The sequence below is a fragment of the Sporothrix brasiliensis genome (assembly GCF_000820605.1).
Source record: "Sporothrix brasiliensis 5110 chromosome Unknown Cont21, whole genome shotgun sequence".
In the NCBI taxonomy this organism is placed as follows: domain Eukaryota; kingdom Fungi; phylum Ascomycota; class Sordariomycetes; order Ophiostomatales; family Ophiostomataceae; genus Sporothrix; species Sporothrix brasiliensis.
In genome coordinates, this window is record NW_024467140.1 from 2,984,475 (window position 1) to 3,009,049 (window position 24,575).

The 24,575-nt window shown below is 58.4% G+C and overlaps 9 protein-coding genes across 9 annotated transcripts; 6 read left to right on the top strand and 3 right to left on the bottom strand.

Moving 5' to 3' along the window:
• Positions 1-910: 910 nt before the first annotated feature.
• On the top strand, positions 911-2,533 carry SPBR_04921 (cystathionine beta-synthase; the record flags this gene model as incomplete). Its single annotated transcript, XM_040763198.1, has 1 exon — positions 911-2,533. The coding sequence occupies one exon, from the start codon at positions 911-913 to the stop codon at positions 2,531-2,533; it is 1,623 nt and encodes a 540-aa protein (XP_040615895.1).
• A 481-nt stretch (positions 2,534-3,014) lies between these two features.
• On the bottom strand, positions 3,015-3,926 carry SPBR_05206 (signal recognition particle receptor subunit beta; the record flags this gene model as incomplete). The annotated part of the gene is made up of 1 exon (XM_040763483.1): positions 3,015-3,926. One exon carries the CDS (start codon positions 3,924-3,926, stop codon positions 3,015-3,017), a length of 912 nt encoding a protein of 303 aa, XP_040615896.1.
• Positions 3,927-4,916: 990 nt separating this feature from the next.
• On the top strand, positions 4,917-7,380 carry SPBR_04704 (palmitoyltransferase AKR1; the record flags this gene model as incomplete). The annotated part of the gene is made up of 2 exons (XM_040762981.1): positions 4,917-5,174; positions 5,311-7,380. 2 exons carry the CDS (start codon positions 4,917-4,919, stop codon positions 7,378-7,380), a joined length of 2,328 nt encoding a protein of 775 aa, XP_040615897.1.
• Positions 7,381-8,048: 668 nt separating this feature from the next.
• SPBR_05366 (bola-like protein) lies at positions 8,049-8,573 on the top strand (the record flags this gene model as incomplete). The annotated part of the gene is made up of 1 exon (XM_040763643.1): positions 8,049-8,573. One exon carries the CDS (start codon positions 8,049-8,051, stop codon positions 8,571-8,573), a length of 525 nt encoding a protein of 174 aa, XP_040615898.1.
• A 424-nt stretch (positions 8,574-8,997) lies between these two features.
• SPBR_04694 (uncharacterized protein) lies at positions 8,998-11,525 on the bottom strand (the record flags this gene model as incomplete). Its single annotated transcript, XM_040762971.1, has 3 exons — positions 8,998-10,549; positions 10,611-11,297; positions 11,380-11,525. The coding sequence occupies 3 exons, from the start codon at positions 11,523-11,525 to the stop codon at positions 8,998-9,000; spliced, it is 2,385 nt and encodes a 794-aa protein (XP_040615899.1).
• Positions 11,526-13,754: 2,229 nt separating this feature from the next.
• On the top strand, positions 13,755-15,183 carry SPBR_04985 (ubiquitin-conjugating enzyme E2 Z; the record flags this gene model as incomplete). The annotated part of the gene is made up of 3 exons (XM_040763262.1): positions 13,755-13,802; positions 13,897-13,918; positions 14,048-15,183. The coding sequence occupies 3 exons, from the start codon at positions 13,755-13,757 to the stop codon at positions 15,181-15,183; spliced, it is 1,206 nt and encodes a 401-aa protein (XP_040615900.1).
• A 943-nt stretch (positions 15,184-16,126) lies between these two features.
• On the top strand, positions 16,127-16,879 carry SPBR_05275 (uncharacterized protein; the record flags this gene model as incomplete). Its single annotated transcript, XM_040763552.1, has 1 exon — positions 16,127-16,879. The coding sequence occupies one exon, from the start codon at positions 16,127-16,129 to the stop codon at positions 16,877-16,879; it is 753 nt and encodes a 250-aa protein (XP_040615901.1).
• Positions 16,880-17,085: 206 nt separating this feature from the next.
• Positions 17,086-18,773, bottom strand: SPBR_04898 (uncharacterized protein; the record flags this gene model as incomplete). The annotated part of the gene is made up of 2 exons (XM_040763175.1): positions 17,086-18,685; positions 18,742-18,773. The coding sequence occupies 2 exons, from the start codon at positions 18,771-18,773 to the stop codon at positions 17,086-17,088; spliced, it is 1,632 nt and encodes a 543-aa protein (XP_040615902.1).
• A 3,115-nt stretch (positions 18,774-21,888) lies between these two features.
• SPBR_04726 (uncharacterized protein) lies at positions 21,889-24,189 on the top strand (the record flags this gene model as incomplete). Its single annotated transcript, XM_040763003.1, has 1 exon — positions 21,889-24,189. One exon carries the CDS (start codon positions 21,889-21,891, stop codon positions 24,187-24,189), a length of 2,301 nt encoding a protein of 766 aa, XP_040615903.1.
• Between the last annotated feature and the right edge of the window lie 386 nt (positions 24,190-24,575).

The window sequence follows — 24,575 nt, forward strand, 5'->3', positions numbered from 1 at the left end:
CGTTACAAAGTTGACCGACAAGAGCACAGCGATCCGGAGACAGGAAATACGACTTCTCAAGAGCTGTGAATATAATTGCCGCTGTTTCATGTTTATATTTATTTACAAAGAGAATAATCCATGAGTGGCGAAGATGCATTTGACCATATCGACGAGTAAATCAAGAGAAATCTGCTTATTTTAAACTGTCAAAATAACACTCTTCAAAGAAACAAAAAGAAAAAGAGGAAGAACAAATCAAGTCTAGAAATTTCAACCCATCAACACCTCCAGTCATTGTAGTGGCATCGTGAGAAGGCATCGAAATTTAATTAAGCAAAGTACTATTTTCCACATAAGGTCACATTGCGACTCGTAAAGGTGAAGACCCTTGTGCACATTGAGATGATGCGCGCATGCACAGAGTGTTAGTTGTCGTCTCGCTTAGCTCCGGCTAGTCTCGGGATCGCCCTTGCTGAGAGAGGAAGCTGAGAAATCTTCGTTGCCGCAGGGCAAGCACGACCCAGGAGCCAGTCCACGCCTGGAAGGTCGCCGTAAAGCGCCACGAGCGTTCTCGACGGCCAGGTCTGGCCACAACCCCCACCAGGAAACGAAAAAGAGTGGGTCCGCTCGCATGTTGCACCTGCATGGCAGTCACCTAGCTTTGGGTTTGCCGCCACGGTGGGAAGGCGCAATCGTACGGCAAACTTTTGATTTTGTCAGAGTCTGACGTCGGTTGGCTCTTTCCTATTTCGTGACTGTCTCCCCATTTTCTCGCTCCTTCTTCTTCCTCGTAGCCTCGCTCTTTCCCCTTTTCTCCTTCTCCCGTGTATCATTTCTCTCGACAATCATCGACAATCTTCGACGCGAATTATCACAACCAATCCTTACCCTCCCTTGTCTCCCACTCCACTCAGAAGCAACACCCAGCATGGCTGCCCCGCTGCCTACGAAGCCGGCGGCGCCTGCGGACGCCCGCACCGCCTCATCGGTGCTGGAGCTGATCAACGGCACGCCCCTCGTGCGTCTCAACAAGGTGCCCCAGTCGCTCGGCATCACCGCCCAGGTCTACGCCAAGGTCGAGCTGTTCAATGCCGGCGGCAGTGTCAAGGACCGCATTGCGCTGCGCATGATTGAGGAGGCCGAGAAGAGCGGGCGCATCAAGCCGGGCGACACGCTGATTGAGCCGACGAGCGGCAACACGGGCATCGGCCTGGCGCTCGTGGGCGCCGTCAAGGGCTACAAGACCATCATCACGCTGCCCGAGAAGATGTCGGCCGAGAAGGTGTCGGTGCTGCGCGCGCTGGGCGCCACCATCATTCGGACCCCCACACAGGCCGCCTGGGACAGCCCCGAGTCGCACATTGGCGTGGCGCTGCGCCTGCAAAAGGAAATCCCCAACAGCCACATCCTGGACCAGTACACCAACGTGGACAATCCGCGGGCGCACGAGTTCGGCACGGCCGAGGAGATTTGGGCGCAGACGAACGGCAAGATCACGGCGGTCGTGGCCGGTGCCGGCACGGGCGGCACGATCTCGGGCATCGCCAAGGGCCTGCACAAGCATAACCCCAACATCAAGATCATTGGCGCGGACCCGGTCGGCAGCATCCTGGCCGAGCCGGCGAGCCTCAACGAGGAGGGCAGCAACACGCCGTACAAGGTGGAGGGCATCGGCTACGACTTTGTGCCGGACGTGCTGGACCGCCAGGCCGTGGACAAGTGGTACAAGACGGAGGACCGCGAGTCGTTCCAGCTGGCGCGGCGCCTGATCGCCGAGGAGGGGCTGCTGGTGGGCGGCAGTTCCGGCTCGGCCATGGCGGCCATGGTCCGCGCGGTCAAGGACCTGGCGCTGGGCCCCGAGGACGTGGTTGTGGTGGTGCTGCCGGACAGCATCCGCAGCTACCTGTCCAAGTTTGCCGACGACGACTGGCTGGCCGCCAACGACCTGCTGCCGGTCACGGAGAACGGGGCCGAGGCCGAGCAGGCGCACCAGGCGCACCAGGAGAAGCGGCAGAAGCTCAGCGAGCCGTCCAAGCGCCGCCCAAGCAACCCGTACGGCACAGACACGGTGCGCCAGCTGCGGCTCAAGCCCGTGACGTCGGTGCTGGCCGACAGCCCGTGCAAAGATGCCATTGAGACGATGCGCGACAAGGGCTTCGACCAGCTGCCCGTGCTGACGCCCAAGGGCGACCGCCTGGCGGGTCTGGTGACGCTGGGCAACCTGCTGTCGTACACGTCGCGCGGCCGCATCACACCCACGAGCCCCGTCAGCGCGGCCATGTTCGACTTTGGCCGGCTGGACGAGGTGGTGACGGACCCGCGCGACATTTTGGTCGACACGTCCGGCACCAAGGCCGACCGGCGCAAGGGCAAGCGCGGGTTCGTGGAGATCACCATGGACACGCCGCTGTCGGTGCTGAGCCGGTTCCTGGAGTGGAACAGTGCGGCGATTGTGACGGAGAGAAGCGGAGATGCACGCACGGCCAAGCCTGTGGCCGTGGTAACCAAGGTGGACCTCCTGACGTGGATGATGAAGGAGCTGAAGAACTAGTAAAGCGGGTCGAGCGGTGATGTCTGGCAAGTGTTGCGGCCGACCGTGCCGTACAAGGCGCGAGGCACAAAGGTCTTGGATATAAGATGATCAGAGACTGATGACGCCCGCTAAACAGTGCGGATCGTCAAATGTCATAACGGAGCATATTCAACATGGGATAGAGGGCATAGATTCACACATTCTCCTCTGGGAAGGGTTCTCGTGCATTTGCCGGGGTTTGTATTGCTTTTGTTTTTGCTTTGTGTCCCCGTCCAATTTACGTTGCTTTTGATTTATATTTGAATTTGACTGGGATGCTAATTCTACAATTGATTTTCTATTATCAGATTAAGTGTTTTTTGTGCAGTCGTAATTCGTGTTGTTACAAGTACTGTGAAAACTGTAAAAACGATTCCATGTTCCCATGCTTCCATGCTTCCATGCTCCCATGCTCCCAACAAATAAAACTTGACTGTCCCTGTCTCCCATCCCCCCCCCCTTATACCTTGCTGGCAATCCACGTCCACCACTTGTCGACGCCCGGGCCTGCACCCTCAGCACCTGCCACGTTGCCTGCAATCACGTCCACCTCGGTGTCGAACTCGCGCATCTGTGAGAACTGAAAGGTTTTGGACCCATACTCGCCCAGCCATTCGTCCGCCTCGTTCGTGCTGTCCACGTCGTCGGCGCCCACGTTGCTGCTCAGCAGGCCCTTGCTGCGCGTCGACCGGATGCGGCCCAGCTCGGCCTCGAGCTGTGTCCGGACCAGCGCGGCAGGCAGCGCCGTGAAGAGATCCGCCTTGTTGGCCGCGACCAGCACGGGGATGCCGGGCGGGGCCTTGGACGAGGGGGTGCTGCTCATGCGCTTCTGGAGGGCCAGGAGAATGTCGTACAGGTACGACGCAGCCGCCGCCAGTCCGCCGTCCTCGCTGAGCGCGGCGCCGTCGACCATGTAGACGACGGCCTTGACCTTGGTCTTCTCGGCGGCGGCCGTGGACGAGGCGGCGTGGGACAGGCGCGCCAGCGTGGCGCCGCGCAGCTTGCCGTGGCCCGGGGTGTCGACGGCCAAAAACTTCTTGGCGACGGCGCCCGAGGCGTCGAGGTCGTCCGTGTAGCTCGAGGTGCCGTCCTCGTTGACGGCCAGCTCGACAACGTTGGCGGTCTGCGAGGTATACGTGTCGGCAGGCTTGGGGCTGCGGCGCTCGAGGCGCGTGACGAGGGCGGTCTTGCCGGCGCCGGGCGGGCCTGCGATGAGGACCGAGGGCAGCGTGATGTAGGCGGTCGAGCGGGAGAGCAGCCAGTGGAGGAAGATGGGGAAGAGGAGGACGGTGGCCAGGCCGATGACGATGACGGGTGTTGAGGGCGTCAGGAGGAACTCCAAGACGTCCTTGGAGGTGCTGTGCCAGTCCATGGCGGAGGGAGGAGGTGTCGCGTGGCTGGCGTCGGCGTAGAGAGGCGTACGATAAGGAAAGCGAGACACGCAGAGAGGCAGAGAGGAGAGATCGGTGCTGATGACGAAAATGTTAAGGCTACGAATTAGACGTTGCAGCTTTACAGATTTGCGCGTGTGAATGGCCTGATGGTGATAAGTGCGCCCCACTACAGCAATCTACAGCGGTCTGTTAAGCCCTGTGGCTTTCCGGCGGATATGAACAATTCAGCCTGTCATGCCCTTCTTAGGCAGGAAGCCACACTGTGGAACAGAAACTCCATTAAACTCCAGGGTCCACGCTGTAACATTTACAGCCAATCAGTGGCCCGCCCAGCATTGGTACGGAGTACTGGGCGCTTCCTTGCTGAAGCAGAAAGACACCTGTCAGCAGCAGACAGAGGTACAAAGGTACAAAGGAGACAGGTAAATTGCAGTGGGCAACTTTGCGTACCCTTCGCTCTTGCCTCGCATCGTTAGCACGAACCTAAAATAGGGGGCCGCCTGCCCCGTTTCGAAGAATAGCGGCGCGCGGCTGACTGGTAAGGCGCAGCAAGTGCGCCAAGCGGAAAGAGCAATGGAGGGCTCAGCGGCGCGTCGTAACAGGCAGAGGCAGGCAAGGATCACCGGCTGAACAATTAAAAAGCATTCGTCTGAACGCTCCGCACAAAGGTAAAAGCGTGACAACTGCCAGCAGCCACGCCACGCGAAAGGAGACGTTTAGAATTAAAGTTCAGCAGGGGTCTGTGTATTCTGGATCTCCTTTTATTCAGCCCCGTCGTCGCTTCTTTCCCAGGCCACGCTTCTCTGCATTCTCACTCCTCGATTTCCGCGTCATCAAGCGTCACTTTTGATCTCGACTTTGCTGCGCTGCTCCCCTATTCTCGAGGCCTCGACACCCTGCACGCTGCCTAGGATAGGACCTGACGACGTCGTCCGCACCCTCGACACCTATAAAGCCCTCCTGCCCCGATGCCCGACGCCAAATCAGCACCGGCACAGCCGCCGGCCAAAGGCAGCGCGGCCACGCCAAAACTGAACAACGAGATGGAGCTCGGTGCTCTCAACGGCGGAAGCTCGGCGGCCGGCGGTGCCGCGGCCGCGGCGGACGAGCAAAAGGACATTATGCACCTCGCGCGCGTGGGCGATGTCCCGGCGATGCAGGCCCTCTTTGCCGAGGGCGAGCTCGACGCCACCTACACCGACGCCGAGGGCATTACGCCTCTCCACGTATGTTTTGTCCCGCCTATCCTTGCTTTTATGTCCTTGTTTTTTTGTCCTCACTGCGCTCGTTTTTGTTTTGTCCTCGCTCCGCTCTTTTCTTTCTGTCCTCGCTTCGCTCGAGATCGCACCGCTAACCAACCAGTGGGCTGCCATCAACAACCAGTATGCCATGTGCACGTTCCTCCTCGACAACGGCGCGCCCATCAACCAAAAGGGCGGCGAGTCCGTCGCCACGCCCCTGCAATGGGCCGCCCAGCGCTGCCACTACTACACCGTCCACCTGCTCCTCCAACGCGGCGCCGATCCCCTCATCACCGACTCGCAGGGCTACAACACCCTGCACATCTCCACCTTCAACGGCAACGTCCTGCTGCTCGTCCTCCTGCTGCACCAGGGCATCCCTGTCGACGTCCTCGACGGCTTTGGCCACACGGGGCTCATGTGGTCGGCCTACAAGGGCTTCCCCGCCTGTGTCGATCTGTTCCTGCGCTGGGGCGCGAGCGTGTCGGCACAGGACGAGCAGGGCTTCACGGCGCTGCACTGGGCCCTCGTCAAGGGCTCGCCGGGCTGCATCCAGAAGCTGCTCGAGTACGGCTCCGACCGGTTCGCCAAGACGGCGACGGGCAAGACGCCGGCCATTACGGCCCAGGAGCTCAACACGGCGGCGGCGTGGCACAAGGCGCTGCGGGAGTGCGGGTACGACGAGGACGGCAACCCGACGGCGCCGGCAGCCGGCAGTGTGGTGGCGTTGCTGTCGAGCGTGCCCGGCGCGGCGGCGCTCGTGGCCGACAAGCGCGGGTTTGCCACCAAGTTCTTGTACCTCTGGCCGTTTGTCATTGTCTGGGCCATGGTCTCGCTGCTGGCGGACCTGCCCGTCTACCTGGGCGTCCCGCTCTCGCTGGCGGTGGGCTACGGCATGCAGACGATTGCGCAGCAGGTCGTGCAGCAGGCGCCGCCGGACATGCGCCAGCTGCAGCGCACGCCCTGGCTGTCGGGCATCTTTGCGGGCAGCCTGTTCTTGGTCGCCATGACCTGGCTGTTCCGCGTGCTGCCGGCGACGACGTGGCGCGTGGCCGCCCACACGACGGCGACGTCCACGCTCAAGTCGGCGGGCGACACCATTGTCACGACGCACTGGCTGCTCAACCTCGTCTTTGCCGTCGCGCTCGCGCTGACGACATACTACTACGCAGTGAGCATGACGTCGGACCCGGGCTTCGTGCCCAAGCTCAACGGCATTGCCGAGCAAAAGGCCGTCATCGACGACCTCATTTCGCAGTGGAAGTTTGACGAGGCCAACTTCTGCGTGCCCTGCATGATCCGCACGCCGCTGCGCAGCAAGCACTGCCGCCGCTGCCAGCGCTGCGTCGCCAAGCACGACCACCACTGCCCCTGGATTTACAACTGCGTCGGCATCAACAACCACCGCCACTTCTTTTTGTATCTCATCAACCTGACCGTCGGCGTCGTCGTGTTTGATTTCATCGTCTACTACGCGCTCGCGGCGGCCGTCGCCGCCGCCGAGGCCGCGGCCGTGCCGGGCTACGACCGCTGCAACCTGCTGTCGCCGTCGCTGTGCGTCGTCATCAACGCCGACGCCTTCACGCTGCTCGTGGCCGTCTGGGCCTCGCTGCAGCTGTCCTGGGTGTCCATGCTGCTGTTTGTGCAGTTCATCCAGGTGTCCCGCGCCATGACCACCTACGAGAACATGTACGGCGTCAGCGCGCACGGCCACGGCCACGGCGGCGTGAGCGCGCTGCAGTCGGCCTTTACGTCGACGGGCGCCCCCCTCAACCCGGGCCACGCCGCGGCCGCTGGCGACGACGGGCATGGCCATGGGCCTGGTGCGCACGGCCACGGCCATGGTGGCCACGGCCACAGCCACGGCGGCTTCCTCAAGCAGTGGAGCAAGATTCTGGGCGTCGACACATTCATCGAGACGGCGACTGGTCGCGGCGCGGCGTCGGGCGGTCCCGGCACCAAGCGGCGCAACAAGAACCCCTACTCCCGCGGCTGCCTCACCAACTGCAAAGACTTTTGGTGCGATCCGGCGCCCCTGTTTGGCCAGCGCGAGACGGGCAGCGCGCTGCTCGGTGGCGTGACCGTCAACTACACGGAAATGTACGAGTCGCCGCGGCTGATGGAGGCGACGCGGCGGAAGCGCAACAACAACGGCGCCGCATACGAGGCCGTGGCGGGCGACGAGGTGTAGAGCGTGTACGCGAGCCGGAGTGGTACCATGCTGCATAGGAGTTTGAGCCTGGCGCCATTAAAACATGGGTGGTGGGCCTGGTGGCTGATGTTTTGCTTTTGCTGTTCAGTTTTTGGGTTGTGCGCGTGTGTTTGTCCGGCATTTATGCCTTGGGTGTCTACTTCAAGGGGTATCTTTCCTGGGTATCTGGAGTTTTGTCTCTTCCTAATCCTGGCTACATCTACATCTTACTTTTTTGATCGACCATTTTCTTCTTTCGTTTCTTGTCTTTGGTGCTCGCCTTATTTTTGTACCCCATTTTCGTATTGACAATAGACAGAAGAAATTATGACATGATGAACAGAATCGATCGAGAGAGTTTAGGTTGTTGTTTAGGATAGAAGATAAACGTGAGGTATTCTTTTCTCTTTTTGCACTTTTTATACTCTGAGACTCTGTATCAATGATCCTCCACACTTCGGCTGTGGTTCTATTTGGTGCGCTGCCATTGGCCAGTTTCTGGTCAGGCCCCACAACTACGTATGTGTATTACCGTCTGCTGCTTCACATACAAATTGTAAATCAGCAACAAAGTGACCTCATCCCATCCAACACCGACCACAGCTTCCCGGCGCATCTACCCAATTGGCCCAACCACGGACGCGGTTCGTCTCTACAAACACCCCACAATGATCTGCTCTGCCTGCCGCCTCGCCCGGCAGCAGCTGGTGAACAGCGGACGCCGTGCAGTCTCCTCGCCGACGTCTTCGTCGGCGTCCACCGTCGTGGCCCGCCGAGGACTTGTGACTCTTGCGCGCTCAGCTGTGCGGCCCTCGCTCTCTGAGACACACACTGTCCGCCGTACCGCCCAGCCGGCACTTCTGTCCACCGCGCGCGCGCACTCGGCGGCTGCCGCCACGCCGACAGAGTCCTCTTCGTCCGCAACCGCCTCGCCCTCTCCCATCCCGAAGCCAGACTTTCTCGACGACGCCGAGTCGCACATCTGGGACTTGCTGGTCGCCGCCTTTGAGCCGCATGAGCTGAGTGTGCGTGACATCTCGGGCGGCTGCGGCAGCATGTACGGCATTGAGATCTGCTCGGAGCGGTTTCGCGGGGCCAACATGCTGAAGCAGCAGCGGATGGTGAATGGCGCGCTGGGCGACCTGATCAAGGGCTGGCATGGCGTGCAGCTGAAGACGCGCGTGCCGGAGTGACGGGAAGACGTCACGGCGTAATGGCGTACCGGCGTACCGGCGCCGGAGGCACATCTGTCGTAGCAGGCGGGCGGACAATGGACGACAGCCGGGCACGTACAATCATATAGACAAACCCAATTCTTGACACATATTATTGCTTGGCGTGTTACTGTAGTATATATAATTTACATACTTTATATATGTATACATTTTCTTCATTTTTATCAAAACGTATATGCTAATGATACAGTGTGCAGTGGTATGGATACAGGCGCGACAGAGACACGGACAAAAGAAATGCAGTGACAAGTCGCACCAAGAAAAAGGAAGAAACGCCAATATATCCAGTCTTGTTCGCATGGCAAACGTGACGGTCAGAACGGCTTCATAATAGCCTCCAGCCAGTTCAGATCAAACCCAATACAGTCGCCAAGGGTGCCCACTATAGCGCATCCGTCGTCTCCTCGGCAGTGGCAGCCTCGTCGGCCTCAACAGCCTCGTCCACCTCGTCCACTGGCAGGTGCACTGTTTTAGCATCCGCCGTAGACTCGGCATCGGCCAGTTCAGTCGTCTCCTGGGTTGGCGAGTCGTCGACCACTCCGTTTGCGTCGCCCAGAATGATGGGGACCTCGTCAGGCGCAATTGTGGCAGCGTCGGCTGCTTCCGTATCGGCCTCGGCTTCGGCTTCGGCGGCCTCGTCAGCCAGGACGGACTCGGCCGCTTCGTCATCGTTTGTAATCTTGGGCGGCACAGCCGCCTCCTTTCCCTCCGCCTGTCCCTCCTCGGTGGCCTCAGTGGCCTCAGTGATCGGCTCGGCACCAACAACCTCGGCGGTCGCAGCTGCTGCTGCCAGAGCCTCTGATCTGGCCGCCGCCTCCTCCTCCAGAGTTGCCTGTGCGGCAGCCTCGGCGGCAGCCGCCTCCTCAGCCTCCTTTGCCAGGCGTGCGGCTTCTGCGGATTCTTCGGCCTCCTTGGCCGCCTTGGCCGCCGCCACATTGGCCTTGATCGTGTCCGCGTCAAACTCGTCGCTGTCGTCGAGCTCGGCAATCTTGAGTTCGGCCACCTGGCGCAGACGCCCCAGCTCCTTGGCCGCCGACGCCGCCACGCCCATCGCCTCGTCCTCGACCGCCTGGCCCGCGCTTGTCGCCGCCTCGAGGCCGGGGTGTGTCACAATCAGCTGCTCCAAGTCGTTCTCCCACTCCTCAAAGCGGCCCTTGAGCTGGTGGTACTTGGCCCAGTCCTTGTACGTGATGCCCTCCATCCACGCCCACTTCATGCCGATCCGCTGCAGCGCCAAGTCCCTAATTGACCCGAGGATCTGGAAGTGGTTCTCGGCCGCCCGGCTGATTGTGTCCTGCAGCTCCTTGCCGTACTCCTCGCGCCACGAGCGCACGGCCTGCGCCTTCTCCTTAATCTCGACGCCGGCACGCCGCACCACCACGAGCACCTGCTCCTCGGCCGCGGACGGCGTGGTCGTCTCCTGCTTTACCGCGCCGATAATGTTGACAATGTCGCGCCGCAGCTGCACCAAGTTCGTCACGACCGTGTTCTGCAGCCCGTCCACAAGGGCCTTGCCCGACGTGCGCGCGCTGCGCCGGATCATGCGCTTCGAAATCTCCTCGACGCTCTTCTCAATCTCCGCCGCGCCCTCGTCTGCCGCCTTGGCGTACTTTTCCTGCCAAGCGTGCAGATCTTCGGCCACAGTCTCGCGCGCAAGGCGCCGCACCTCGTCCTCCGCCGACTCCGCCTGGTCCTGCACAATCGGCTCCGGGCGCTTCAGCTTCGCCGCGTCCGTGATGCCGGCGGGAGCAGGCGCCGCGGAGGCGGTCGAGCTGGCGGCCGCAGCCGTAGCAATCGAGGTGGTCTCGGGCTGCTCAGTGTGGGCTGTCGAGGTCGAGGTAGTCGTGGTGGACGAAGACGCCTTGATGGAGGTAGTCGAGGTGGTCGGCTGGGCTGGCTTCGTGAACGAGGAGGATGCGCCACTGGTGTACGCGCTGCTCCACTGTTAGATACAAGCTAAACGGTTGAGTCGCGCCAGGGGCGACAAGTACTTACGTCCGCTGCGATGTGACCTTTTCCGTATACTGGCCGATGTTAAGGCCGATCTTCTGCAGCTGGGGCTCGACCGTGTTGACGTAGAAAATGCGAAGCTGGGGCAGGACAGTCGAGTCGATAAACTCCGAAGCCTGACCATACGTCCAGATGGCCACAGGCACAACTGTTCCCGTCGTGAAGGCCGAAGCGGCCGAGTAGCCCTGAAGGGCGTATGGCGAGAGGAACTCGTACGCGGGGAGGATCACTTCGTGGTGCGTCTGGAGCGCGCTGTTGCGGCCAATCTCGTAGTATGGTGCAACGGCCGTGGCGGCCTTGTCGACGTGCGGACCCAGCACCTGGTTGTATTGCTGGAACGCGGCATTCTGAGCCTTGGCCAGCTGCGGCTGGATGTTCGACGTCCACTGTGCCTGGCCAAACGCTTGCGCCTGCTCGACCTGGGGCGCACCATACTTCACAGCGTACTTCCACGCGGGGGCGATGACGGTGCGGTCAACCGTGTCGTAGTACGGCCTCACCACTTGGACATATGGCGCGGCGTAGGCATCGTAATGCTTGTGGACGTGTGGTGCGACGGCCTGCTTGATCTGGAAGTACGGCTTGCAGAGCCAGGGTGACGAGGTGTCGCATTCCTCGAGACTCGACGGACACCGGAAAAGGAGGACGAATATGGAGTACCACGTGAAGATCCTAAGAGGAGGAAGTTAGAGTGGCGACAGATTCAAAACGGAACAACAAACACAACATCAGCGACGCAGCAATCAGCACGAACCTAGCAACCGTATTCAAAACATATCCGAGAAAGCTCCTTGACGACGTCTTTGTCTTCCTTTTGTTGAGCGATGTCGTGCTGATTTTTGATGCCTGCGGCGAGCCCGAGGCTCTTGCCGGCGGCGCTGTCCCCCTTATGTCGGCCATGACGTGAATCTTGGGATGGCGATGCCGCGCCGAGGAGCGAAGAGAAAAGGGGGAGACGCGGTGGCGATAGAGGATGCAAGCTAGCTAAAGGTGTGTGTTGACAATCGACAAGAGAGGTGGGCGAAGTTGATAATCTTTATCCCTCTCGGCGTCGTCGGAGGCAGTCGACAAAGATATAACAAAAGAAAGAAGCTCGAGCGAATAACAAAAAAAAGAAACACAGAAACCAGTCCGCGCAAAACGTCAGAGGAAAAAGAAACAGAAGCGCGTTCCCACTAGCGACAGGTGACGCTAATCTTGCGGAGATCTGGAGGGCTCGACGGCTCTCGATTGGTGTGAACGCCACAGATGGGGAGCAGTTGGCCGAGGAAGCTCGAGATCAAGTGCAACGGTGATGATGGACAAGAACTGGAGACGGATATAAAAGACGGGATGAAGTTTGTCAATAAGGACGAGCAAAGCCAAGACTTTCTTCTCTCGAGTTAGACCACGCCCTGCAGTGCCAATTGGGAAGGGGCCACCTGGATTGTTCTGCGACAGAGGAAAGGAAAGTGCTAGGATCGCGCCTGCACCTTATGCCCCGTTTTCACACAAGACAACACACTAGCAGTCGACGCAGCGCTGTGAGCTATGCGCTAGGGAAGGCAGCACCTACACAAACCGGGTTTAGCAGCCGAGGGGCAACAGTTACAGCACCCCCTTGTCTCACGCGGCTCCTTGCAGCAGCTCCACCAAGCCCTGCTTTCGAAACAGCTCACAGACAAATTCCGACAGGGTGGAGGTGTTCTCGATGTTTCCAGTTGCCGTGCACTCCGTACCGTACTCGCGGTCGTCGTGAGCATTCGGAGGCTTCTCCGTGGCAACATTGCACCTGAGCCAAGTACGCCAGGACTTGCACGTGATTTCGCCGTACATATTACAGCTTCCAACAAGTGGAAGGTGCGACCGGCAGCTGCTTTCCCCAGCATCACCATCACTTATCCTGACCCTGTGATAACTACGTATCCTCGGTATCGTACTGCTGTAATACAGTGTCCAATCAGCTGACTGACTCTCTCTTGTCGCTTATTCCGCTCTAGCCACCTAAATGCAAGCATATGTACGAATTAGTCTACAAGTACTGAGCCGTATTTAATCGTCCATTCACTAGTAGTAGACCAGGCTGAACCTCGCACCTTCCATCCATGATAATCGACAGCCGCGCCGTGACTGTTTGTGGTTGCTCTGTGTCTGTTTGGGCAGGCGCCAGTGGAAGGGTTAGCGTCTCACCTGCCCCACTATTGGCCGCTCTGTAGTGTGAATGAATCGCCTTGGACGACAGTCGGAGGCTCGCAGGCTGGCCTCAAGTGAGGAAGCACCCCGCAGTACGAGCGCATGGTCGCGCCTTCTGCAAACGGGCGTGCATCCCGTGCAATCAGATCCGGCACCACTTCACTAGGCTTCACTCTCGCTGCCTTCGCTCTTTCCGCTTACTTGATTACCGTCATTCCCGAGACCCGCTGCGTTTGCGTCTCTCTTTTCTCCCATTGAAATATCCAGCGTCTTCCGTTGTCCTTTTCTCTTTTTCTCCTCCTCGCCTTCTCACATTGCTGCACCTAGCTTTGCCATCGTCCCAGCGTCATCGCTCCCTCAGACCCGAGATACGACAGTTACCCCTCTATTTCACGACGTTCGATTTTCCAACCAATTCTGCCACCATCTTAACTCGACCGACGATATCCTTCTCTCTGATCCTTCGTCGTAGCTTTGTTTTTCGAGCCAAAAGCCGACTGTCGGAGCACTCTAACCGTCGACCTTGGCTGTGGACCATCGTGCTTCTGCAAGACATCCCGATCCGCGCAACATCGTGCCTCGCTCGTGCCCTCTTCACAGCGGCCACTCCGACCGCCACGCGCCGCGCATTCTGCCATCGCTTGCAGAACTGCCGTCGCCATGTCGGACCAGTCGATCATCCGTATCTCCAAGGTTTGTCTTGTGTCCTGTCACGAGAAGAAGAGCATTGTTGTTCTCCCGGCTTGATCCTGTCTGTTGGACAAGCCTCTGCCTGGCCAGCGCTGAATGGAATCCTCCTACTTAGGAATTGAGCGACATCCAACGAAACTCTGATTTATGTGAGCATCGCCTTGTGTTCCCGTTCTCTCGCGTCTTGGCTCGCCACATGGTTCTAATTCTCTCCGACTAGCACTCGCCGTTGCATGCCGCGATGCCGATGTTCGAAATGTCACGACCATGATTATCGGTCCTCCGGACACGCCTTACGAGTTTGGCTTCTTCGAGGTGAGACAGTGGCCGATCTTTTGCCCATTCCCATCCTTGGGGACCCCTCTGTGTACGACCCCCGACTTTGGTTGCTAACCGTGTCTGCGCATAGTTTACCGTCAAGTTTAGCAGAGGTGATTATATCCCATGTCGACATCGGTGTAGAGTGCGCGTCGCATAGCTGACCACGGAACTGTCTGTTCTCTGTCGAATAGACTACCCTCGAAAATCGCCCAATGTCACAGCCTTGACAACAAATTCAGGCCGCAGCCGGTTCAACCCCAACATATACTCCAACGGCCGAGTTTGCCTGTCGATTCTCGGAACATGGCGCGGCGAACGCGGCGAAGAGTGGTCGGCAGCACAGGGCCTCGAGTCGATCCTGCTGTCGATCCAGAGCCTCATGTCGAGCAATCCATACGAAAACGAGCCGGGATTCGAAGAAGCCAACGACCCTTCGGACAAGAAGAACCAGAGCGACTATGTCCAAAAGATCCACCACGAGACCATACGCGTCACGGTCATCATGCGCCTTGAAGAGTTCTTGGGACTAAACCACAGCCGCATCGGCCGGTTGAGCCAAGCAGAGCGTTGCAATATGGTCGAGGACATTGACATGGACGGTCTCGAAGAGACCGTCGCCCCGTTTGAGCCCTTTAAGGACCTCTGCAAACGCCGTTATCTCTGGTACTACGACACGTACCTTGCGTCGGTACGCAAGGCCAAGGCCGAGGTGCCAGAGGGACAGATGTTTGTACGGATGCCCTTTGAAGGGGCGAACAACACCATGGAGGGCCGCTTCTGCTACGGCGAGCTTGAGAAGCGGCTGGTCGCCATCAAGGAGGCGCTGGACGAGGAAACCAATGGTTGGGCCGCCGAGGGCAAAGAGGCCGTTGAGCAGACTGCAACGGTGTCGGTCAACCTCCGCCGGCAGTTTGAGCAGGCCGTCGAGGCGTTCAAACGCGACGGGACGCCTCACAACATTGAGCTCGAGGACAACAACCCGTTTGTCTGGATCATTACCTATTTCGGCAAACCCATGACCAACTTGGACGGCGGTCTCTTCCGCATCCGTTTGATGCTGAGCCCGCGGTTCCCTCAGGAGCAGCCGCGTGCCCGGTTCGAAGTGAACATTTTCCATCACCGTATCTCTGGGGACGGCACGCCGTGCTATGTGGTGTTGCCCAACAAGCGCGAGGACGTGCGGTCGCACATTGAGGCCATCATCGAGGCGCTGGAAGAGGAGAACCCACCATATGACCCTCGCACGCTCGTGAACCCCGAAGCACACAAGTTGTTTTGGGGCTCGCCCGAAGACCGCAAACTGTACAACCGCAAGCTGCGGCGGACGGTCCAGCAATCGTTAGAAGGGTATGTTCCCGGAGCCCCTGTCTCGTAGTGGTGTCTTGGCCCATATCCAAACTAACTTTGTGCAGTGATTTCTAGAGCAAAGTTCTGAAGCGTGACGCAGACGTTCCATATCGTCAATCCTACACTAAAGGCACGCCATATCCAGCCATGGACTATTTTGACATTGAAACTGAATGTGGTTCCATGGCCAATTCGTTTGCTTTTTCCTTTGCTTTCTATTTTCTTTTCGGAGTTTTAGGGCTTCCGTTTTTCTCTAGCCAGCGACGGGGAACAGCAGGATTTTTTGAAATAAATACAGCCTTTCGTGAACCTTTTTTGGCGTGTCATTTAATTTTGCAAAGCCCCTTTGATTGTGTTTCTTATTCTCTTTTACTGTCATCCACGACATTTGTTCTGTATCCGTCAGTGCCTATTTTGCCAAGGACAAGCCGCGTTGGAAGACTCACGCAACTTGCTCCGCCTCTCTTTCCATTTCGCTTAATCTCTGCACTTATTCCTTGCAGGTGCTGGTCAGGCTATATAACGAGCAGGAAGTTCAACGTTACGACAACATCCCGCATCCCAGCCACAAAGAGTTGTTTGGATAAGTACAACAGTCGAGGCCAACCGTGTCCATCCTTCAAAGTCTACCCTCTTTTGTAGGCAGGCAGGCCCAGTTCTCCGCGCCAATTGGTTTGTGCACAGCTGCAGTTTAAAGCAAGCTCGTATTGAGACTGTCGGCGTTGCTGATGAGAATGATAGTTTCAGGCTTGCACTGCGACGCAGCAATATCGTGACCCGATGAAGGATCCGGCGAGGCCAATTATGTAGTCATAGCGATGGCGAGATATGCCTTACAAAACGCATACATAAAGACTATCGAGTCTCTCGTTATTCTCGTGTCCGATCCATCGTTACCCAACCTTGTCGTCTAATTCGGTAACGTCCCTCTTCTCTCCCGCTCCCATCGTCCATCTCCTCACCTTTTCATCATGACTCGTTTACATACTCTCGTGGGCACTCTCGCCCTCGTATTCCTTCGTCCGGCCCTGGCCGTCCCCAACGTGACGGCCGTGCGCCTCGACGATACCACGTGCCAAAAGTACCCGGCTGCACTTCCGTTGGCGGGCGGCGACCACGTTGACGCCAGCCGCTACCTCCAGCTCGTCATCGCGCAGAGCGAAGACCCGGCCGTCGATGGACTCTATGCCACCGAGATCCCTGTGCACTACGACGGCAGTGGTCGCGGCGAGCCGCTCGGCGACTTTAACTTTACCAGGCTGGCCTTCAGCCTGCTCCGCTCGCGCCTGTTTGCGCGCGTCACGTTCCGGTGCTTTGACGGGGTGCTCCGTCTCAGCACCTCGAACAGCAACGACACGGCCACGCCGTCGAATCTGAAGCCGCCCGCCCTGGGTGTGCACAAGGACAAGAACAATGCGTTTATTATCGAGTCGAATCCCAAACTGGAGGCCAAGAATGCGACGGCGGCCGCGCCCTGGCGCGGCTACCCAGTCGAGGCGTACGGCCACTACAACACCACCACGGGCGAGCGGCTGCCCGGCGTGTTTCTGGGTGTGCTCAATCAGACAACGTGGGCCTTTGATTTTGACACATCGGGCCCCTGCGGTCAACCGTACGTATACAACGCGCGGCTGCTGGGGCTGCCGCTGGACCCTGACGTGGAGAGCCGTGCATCGGCCCCGGCCTGGTTCAATGGCTTCATCCAGGTGGTCGAGTACTCGTGAGATTGAGTCCGTCATACGGCGCGGTAGTGAGGTGTATCTTCCGCGCCTGTTGGTAGATTAGTGTGTTTGTGTATTCAATTATTTTCAGAATATGGAAACATTTCAGTTCGTTCAATATAGTGTCAATTGCTATCAGCTATCGTCAAGCTTCATGAAATTCCTGCCATTATCTGCTAGACGTTGGTGTCCTCATGCACAGGCACCGCTCAATGAGTAGCAATCTCCCGCACGGTGCTGCGGTGCATCCGCGCCAGCCAAGTGCCCGCCATGAACGTCCGGATGCGCTTGCCGAACACCATGAAGATGATGAGGGACAGATTGTTGGCCAGCAGCACGCCGGTGAATGCGCCGGCAATCATCGTCAGGTACCCATGCTCCGTGATCCAGTCCAGCAGCCCAAAGCCCATGCCGAAACTAATGGCCTGCTTGCCCAGATTCATGGCAATCAGCATCTCGCTAATGTTGGACGTGTAGCTGTCAATGGCGTAGGCGAGCGCAAAGGTAAAGTAAAAGTAGGCGGAGAACTGCGTGATGCCGACGCCGAAAAAGTAGGCGATCCAGTGCAGGTCGCGCGCGGCCGCAAAGCCAAAGATGATGAGGCCGGTGGGGGCCAGCAGCATCGACGGCAGCATGGCGCCCAGGCGCATCTCCGACTCGCGGATGCCGCCGTTGCGGCGCGTCAGCCGCGCGGCGAGAAGGTCGGAGGAGGCCGTAAAGGGCACGGCCAGCACAAAGCCGATGAGCGATGCCAGCGCGATGAGGCCGGAGCTGGTCTCGGACCAGTTGTAGGGGGGCGCCACGATCTTGAGGGGGAAGATGTAGTTGAAGGTCAGGGCGCCGAGGCCAATGTAGATGCCGTACGTCGACACGACCCAGAAGACGGGCGGGACCAAAAAGTAGGTAAAGCTGCGGACCATCATGGTGAAAAAGGGCGAGTCGCGCTCCCAGACGCCCCAGAACTTGAGCTGCTCGAGGCGTGACTTGCGGCGCGGCACGGACCGGCCCGCCGCGCCCCCCGCCGTGCTGCTGTTGTCGTCGTGCTGCACGGTCGCCTTCTCGCCGCCGTCGACGGCGACATTCGTCGACGTGGCCGTCGGCGACACGGCGGGCGGCACGCGGTGGTAGGTCGTCTCCTCGACGACAAAAAAGGCGACAATGAGCAGGGCCACGGCAAAGGCAAACTCGACGTAGAAAAACAGCGGCCACGAGTAGCCGCCGGCCAGCATAAAGCCGGCAAACATGGGCCCCGTCGAGCCGAGGCACAGGCACACGGTATAGTAGCCGAGACGCTTGCCGCGCTCGTGCAAGAAGAAAATGTCATTGACCAGCTGCACGGGCAGCGCCTCGCAGACGCCGGAGCCGAAGCCGTGCAGCACGCGGCAGGCCATGAGCGAGCCGTAGGTTGTGCACTGCGAGCAGGCAATGAGGCCGGCGCAGTAGACGACCATGGAGCCGAGCATGACGGGGCGGCGGCCAATCTTGTGGTAGAGGGGCACGAGAATCAGGGAGCCGAAGCCAAAGGCCAGGTTGGCGTAGCTGATGATGTTGGAGGCGATGCCGGGCGGTATGTCAAACTCTTTGGCGTAGATGCCAATGTAGACAGAGGGGCCGAGCAGGGCGGAGTTGCCCAGAAACGAGTAGATGGCGCAGACGGCCAGGATGAGCGACTTTTTGAGGTTGGTCCACTGCAGCGGGTCGTTGGGGTCTTCGGCGGGCACGGGATACAGAGCCTGGCCGTAGGCGGTGTCGTCGCCCTCGGCGGCCCGGAGGTCGACGGTGCCGGGAATGTCGCCTTCCTTGGCATGGCTGTGATGGTTAGGGGCGAACAGCCGATCAATCGAAGCGCGGACAAAGCGACATACCTGTGCACGAGGTGCCTCTGTGGATCAGACATGGCGGCAGACAGTTGAACGATGAGAGGAGAATGAAGGGGCCAGAGGATGAGGATGATGAGTACGATGAGAGGGGGGGAGGGGGAAAACAAGACAGCAAGAAGACCTAAAGAGGAGAACCTGGTCTCGGAACGGTCAAGCTATATAAAGAAGGGATGCAACGACGGGTCACAGAAGGCAAGCTGGAGACAAACGGCAGGGGACGGTGTGGGAAGAGAAGACTGCATGGGGATACGGTTGTACGGAGTATTGGTGCGTCTTTGATGCAGATATTTCGTCAAATCCTTCCAGCTCGTTTAGTTTATTTATTCTCTTTCGTTTCCTGTTTACCATGCCGATCTCCGAGGCCCGGCATGGTTTGAGAGTTTGAGCAAATCTCCAACGGGTAAGAGAGTAGGGGTGACAGAGGGAGAAGGATCAGAGACAGTTGCAGATACAGGTTGCAGCTACATGCACAAGACACCTATGACTGTTTATGAGCAGGGACCTGTTTCTGCTGTCTGCCTCCCGATTGTTGTCGTCTTCCGTTCACCTCCCCCAGTATTGACTTACACGTCAACTGCCCGTCTCCGCATTTTCTCTGTTCTCAACTCTTAGCTTATTTACCCCATGTGGCCCCCCATACCCCCCTTCTCGCCTACTCCTCCTTAGCCACACTTCGGCAGTCGTCCTGCACCAGTAACACAACTTGGATGGTCGTGGGCCGATCTCAGAATGTGCCCGACACGGGGAAGAGTGACTCGTGAGTGCGCCGTATGTACACCAGATGCTCATCACCGGCCCCCACCGCCTATTCTTCCCCCGTTCCCCTCACCTTCCTTCTCGCCTCTTTCTTCCCTTCCAGTCGACCATTCTCTGGAATAGGCTAGACAACGCGGCCACGCGAACGAGTGTTATGGAATTGGTGTCAACGAGGTTAAATTGTAATATCAAGCAAATGAAGCAAATGAAGTTGTACGGAGGGTGGGCGGGCTCGACAGCAAAAGAGTACAATAAAAATACAATGAAATAAAGACTCGGTTGTGCTTCTGGGCGGATGCATTCCGTAGAGACTACCTGAACCTCCTGTCGTGCATGCTTCTAGTCAATATTGACATGCTTGGCAAGAGGGGGCGTTCAAAGAGCTCAAGGACAACGAGGCGGGCTCACGTATGGTTGTGGTCGGTTTGATATCTTTATGTGCAAATACGACACGTTTCTTTCCTGACTTTAAGTTTACTGTAGTTTCTTCATTCCACAAGAGAACACTACACAGCAAGCGTTTCTGCCTTCTCGGCCGGGAAAATTAGCGGTGCCTTCGTCCAAAGGCAAGCTTCTTCAGGTGTGGGATTGATCCGGGGTAGGGCTCTGTAGTTCTGGGGGAAGACGACTTCCCCAGGTCTTTTGTGGGGATTCGACACCAGCGGGGACGGCGCCAGCAACGTCGTGCTCATTATTTCGTATGCAGTTGTGACAACCCGGACAGTGCTGGAGTATTCAATTCGGTGGGCTAAGCAAAGACCATGAAGCGTGGCCAGACCGGCATAGTTTCCGCTTGTTTGGGGTAGAAAAAGAGGGGAAGGAATGTCGGAATGGCAGGGCAGTTGAACAGTCGGCGGCATCAACCCGAAATCGCAGCCAAAACCGTTGTGGCCCAATTGAGGAGGCGTCTTGTTGACAAGGTCTTGGCTGGGAGCTGACAAGCAGATAAAGGTGAATGCAAAATAAAGAAAGCTGAAATGTCGTGTGACCAGAAACCTTTATACTAACTCTGTTTTATGCAATAAAAAAATAAAAAATAAAAGACAATGACGAGAACAGAGTTGGCTGAAACACCACATGCGGTATCTGTGCGTTCAGCTGCGCCATCGTTATTCGGTGCAAGTCCAAAAGCACAACTGTCCATTTGTTTGACCTGCATGAACACATCCTGGAAAGACATGTCTTGCCTTTTTTATGACTGACGAGTCTGTGCGTAGGGAGTCGACTTCACCTTGCTCTCGGCCTCTGCTCACCAATGTGCCTTGTCAGTCGTTGAATTTCCCTCTGTTTTTGTGATGTCTTGCAGACTGATATGAAATAACAACTGCAAATGGTAACTCGGGAGCAATAATGGCAATTCATGAAAGCGCGGTGGACCAACAGCGCCTAAAATTGATGCGCAACGCTTTGTAAAAACAACGTCAGGACAACGTCAAGTCTTCGTGCTGTCGGCGACTTGACAGTTCGCTTTGCCGTCACCTATCGTCCGTCGTGCAGGTGTTTGTCGATCCTCTTTCATTTGCTCTTTCTACACTTTTGTCTTTCCATTTCTCCATTTCTCCGTCTCTCTTTATATTCCCTTTGCCATATTTTCCGCCATTCAGTATCGTCCCCCTCCCGTCTCACGTTGCATCCCTCCCGTGTTCCCGCGAGTGCATCCAACTTTGCCGTATATAATCAAGAGAACCCATTGCTCCATCATTGGTCGGAGCATTTGATCGGTTGTACATATATGTGTTTGTGTCTATATATATAAGCTTCAAAAAAACTCCAGTTTTGTTAGAGTCCAAGTCTTAAGGACTTACAAATTCGTTGAAGTCAGACTGTACATACGAAAGGATCGCTCTGTTCTCTGTCGTCCTTGACCTCCGTGGCAAGTAGCTGTCAGTTCCTGTTTGCTAGGCAGGAAGACGTTATGTAATGTTTTACTAAGAAGTCAGTGGCTTACGTATTAGTTGTATACCTTGAACTGACGGCAAAAATATAAAATAAAATAAACTGTATCATTTATAGGGTGTGTACTCCCGACCTTGTGCAACATGTGTAACGATGCCCTCAAACGAAATATCATGATTAAAAGGTACTTTTCAGATGTACCTTTTCAGATTGATGGCCCCAGTTTTTCGCCTTGCGGGAAGGAGCCTCCGTAGATCCCATTGGCCAGATTGTTATCGGCTATCGCTGTCTAGTGTCACGTGCCAGGCGATCCACGCATTCGGTGGGGCAAGAGTTCAATAATAGCTGGGACCTCACAACGCAACTCACCACAGCGCAACTTGCGCCAGACAACACACCTGCGAGTCTTTCGCAAACGGCGCGAGACACGCAGCGAAACAACGAGGACACTTTTCTTTTTCTTTTTTTCTTTTGTCGACCATGGCTGGTGGAAGCGGGTCCGCAGGCAGCAACACCGGTGCGCAGGCAGCCCGGCCGCCTGTTGTCGAGACCCAGATCAAGCCGCCCCCGATTCCGCCACAGGCCTTGCGGCCGCCCCAGCCGATCTCGTCGGTTGCGTCATCGTCGTCGCTGTCGTCCACCTCGTCGGCGTCGTCAACCTCGTCGGACACCACAGGCGGCGTGCCCGCGTCGACAGCACCTGTGCCAGCAACAAACAACGGTGCAGGATCAGCATCGTCATCGTCATCGTCATCGTCATCGTCATCGTCATCATCATCATCGTCATCGACAGCGGCAACGGCAACTGCACCTGCCACGGCAGCTGGTGCTGGTGCTGGCACAGGAGCACCTACAACGGCAACTGCACCAGCAAGCACCACACCTCAGACGAGCATCAGCCCATCGGCCGTGCAGCAAACGCCGGTGCCACCGCCAGTCCCTCCCACGCAAACGCAGCAGCCACAACCAAAGACGGCCACGCCCGTTCCGCCGCCCACCGTACCGCTGATCCAGGAGACACCGGTGCCGGCGCCGTCGATTCCGGCCTTTGCCTTTTCGTCCATGTCGCCGCCGGCTGCCGGCAGTGGGGGCAGTGGGGGCAGTGCAACGCCCAAGACGTCACCCAAGGCCAGCGGGGCGACGGCAGCGGCGGCGAGCAAGGCGGCCAAAGTGTCGCCCAAGGCAGCAGCGCCCAAGGCGGCCAAACCGGCGACCAAGCCGGCTGCGGCTGCCGTAGCTGCGCCCACAGTTGCACCTGCACCTGCGCCTGCGCCGCCGCCACCACCGCAGCAGCGAGCCTGGTCTCCGCCGCGACCGCCCATCTCGCCCGTGCTGCCCGCCGCGGAACTGCCGCCGCACCTGGCGCCGACGACGACGGGCACGGGCACCTTTTACACGCCCAACTTTGTCTCTGGGCGGGCCATCTTTACGCATACGGAGGCTGCCCGCGAAGCAGCAGCACACAAGGCTGCAGCGGCGGCGGCGGCGGCGGCAGCGGCGGCAGCAGCAGCAGTTGAGCCGGTGCGTGGTGCCGGTGCCGCCGCTACAACAGCCTCCAACGACAACCCCAACAGAGACGCACCTCTCCCTCCAGCACCCGTTCCCATCGACTTTGCCAGCAACACGGACGTGCTCGCCCTCCAGAGCACGATTGCCATTTTGCAGCTGCAAAAGAAGAGGGCGACGGCGGACATCCAGGCGCTGCACAGGGCGAAAGAGGCCGCGCTGGCCCAGCCCGAAGCATTTATGCGGCAGCTGCAGGGGATCCGCGAAGGCGGCGCTGCGGCAGACGACTCCTCTGTGAGCGACAGCGATAGTGGTGACGAGGACCAGGACGAGGATGAGGACGACAACAAGTACAGCAACGGTGCCGGTCTTGGCGCCGCCGATAAGGACGGCGACGTGGATATGGTGACGGAGACCGACGAGGGCAGGCCGTCGTCCGGGACGCTTCATCATAATACCGACAGCACCTCCTTTTCGACGTCACCGACCCGCCTGCTGCCGACGCCCGACACGCCGTCCGTCCACGGATCGGCGTCGTCCAACTCCACGAGCGGCCAGGGAGGGCGTGCGGCACCGCCTGGCCGCCGCATGGCTACCGCGCGCGGTCGGCTCAGCCAGGCCAACCGAACCGGCGACGGCGACGTCGCCGGGCTCCCCGACCTCCGCAAACTGCCGCAACCGCAAAACGTCGTGCGCATGCCGCCCATCAACTGGAACAAGTACGCCGTCGTCGGCGAGGGGCTCGAGAAGCTGCACGCCGAGCAGGTCCGCCGCCCGCCCGTCGGTGCGCCGGCGTCGGCCCGTGTTGTCGAGGGGAGCGCTCAAGGCGCCGCGTCTGCCGTGTACCGGTTTGCGGGCGGCCACGACAACGCCGCCGCCGCAGCTGCCCAGGCGCCACCCGCGCCCGAGTACCAGGGCATAGCGGCACCGTACGACCCGCTGGGGGACCCGCTGGGGGACCCGCTGGGGGACCCGCGGGGCGCGCCAGGTGCTGGGTTGGCTGCCCAGCCGCCACAGCGGCCGCCTGCACCTGCACCTGCTGCACCGCCTGCACCGCCCGCCCCGTCCACGGTCCAGACGACCGACCCCTTCGGTATCCAGCATGGTGTCCAGAATGGTGTCCAGAATGGTGTCCAGAATGGTGTCCAGAATGGGGGTGCCCTTGGCAGTGGAAATGGCAAGGGCACAGCAACGACACCCGTCAACCCGGGTGCCGCCCAGACGGCGGCAGCCACGGCCGCGCGACGCGGCCGGTCGTCTATGTCGCGGCGCTAGAAAAGTCACGGCAGACGACCGGGTGTACGGGGAGGTGGGCGCGGACATGCGCGTGGGCGCGGAAACAAGGTCACCGAAGTGTAGGTTTCGAGGTGATGAATCCCCGTGTACATAGCTACTGCTTTTGTTCGCTTGTATTTCTCTTTTGTCTTTTTTTCATTATTTTTCGTGTTTGTTTCCGTTTAGATCGAAACATCGCTGCGGCGTTGGGGTTTGCATTGGGCTTTATGGACTGGACAACATTGGGAGTATGGGCCACGCGGAAATTATGGAACGAAACCGGAGAATTACGATAGAAGCAAAGAAATATGAAAATGACGACAACTTTACGAGGCTGCTCAATGTGGACGTGTTTATATGTAAGTTTTGCATGAATCCGGCTGCTT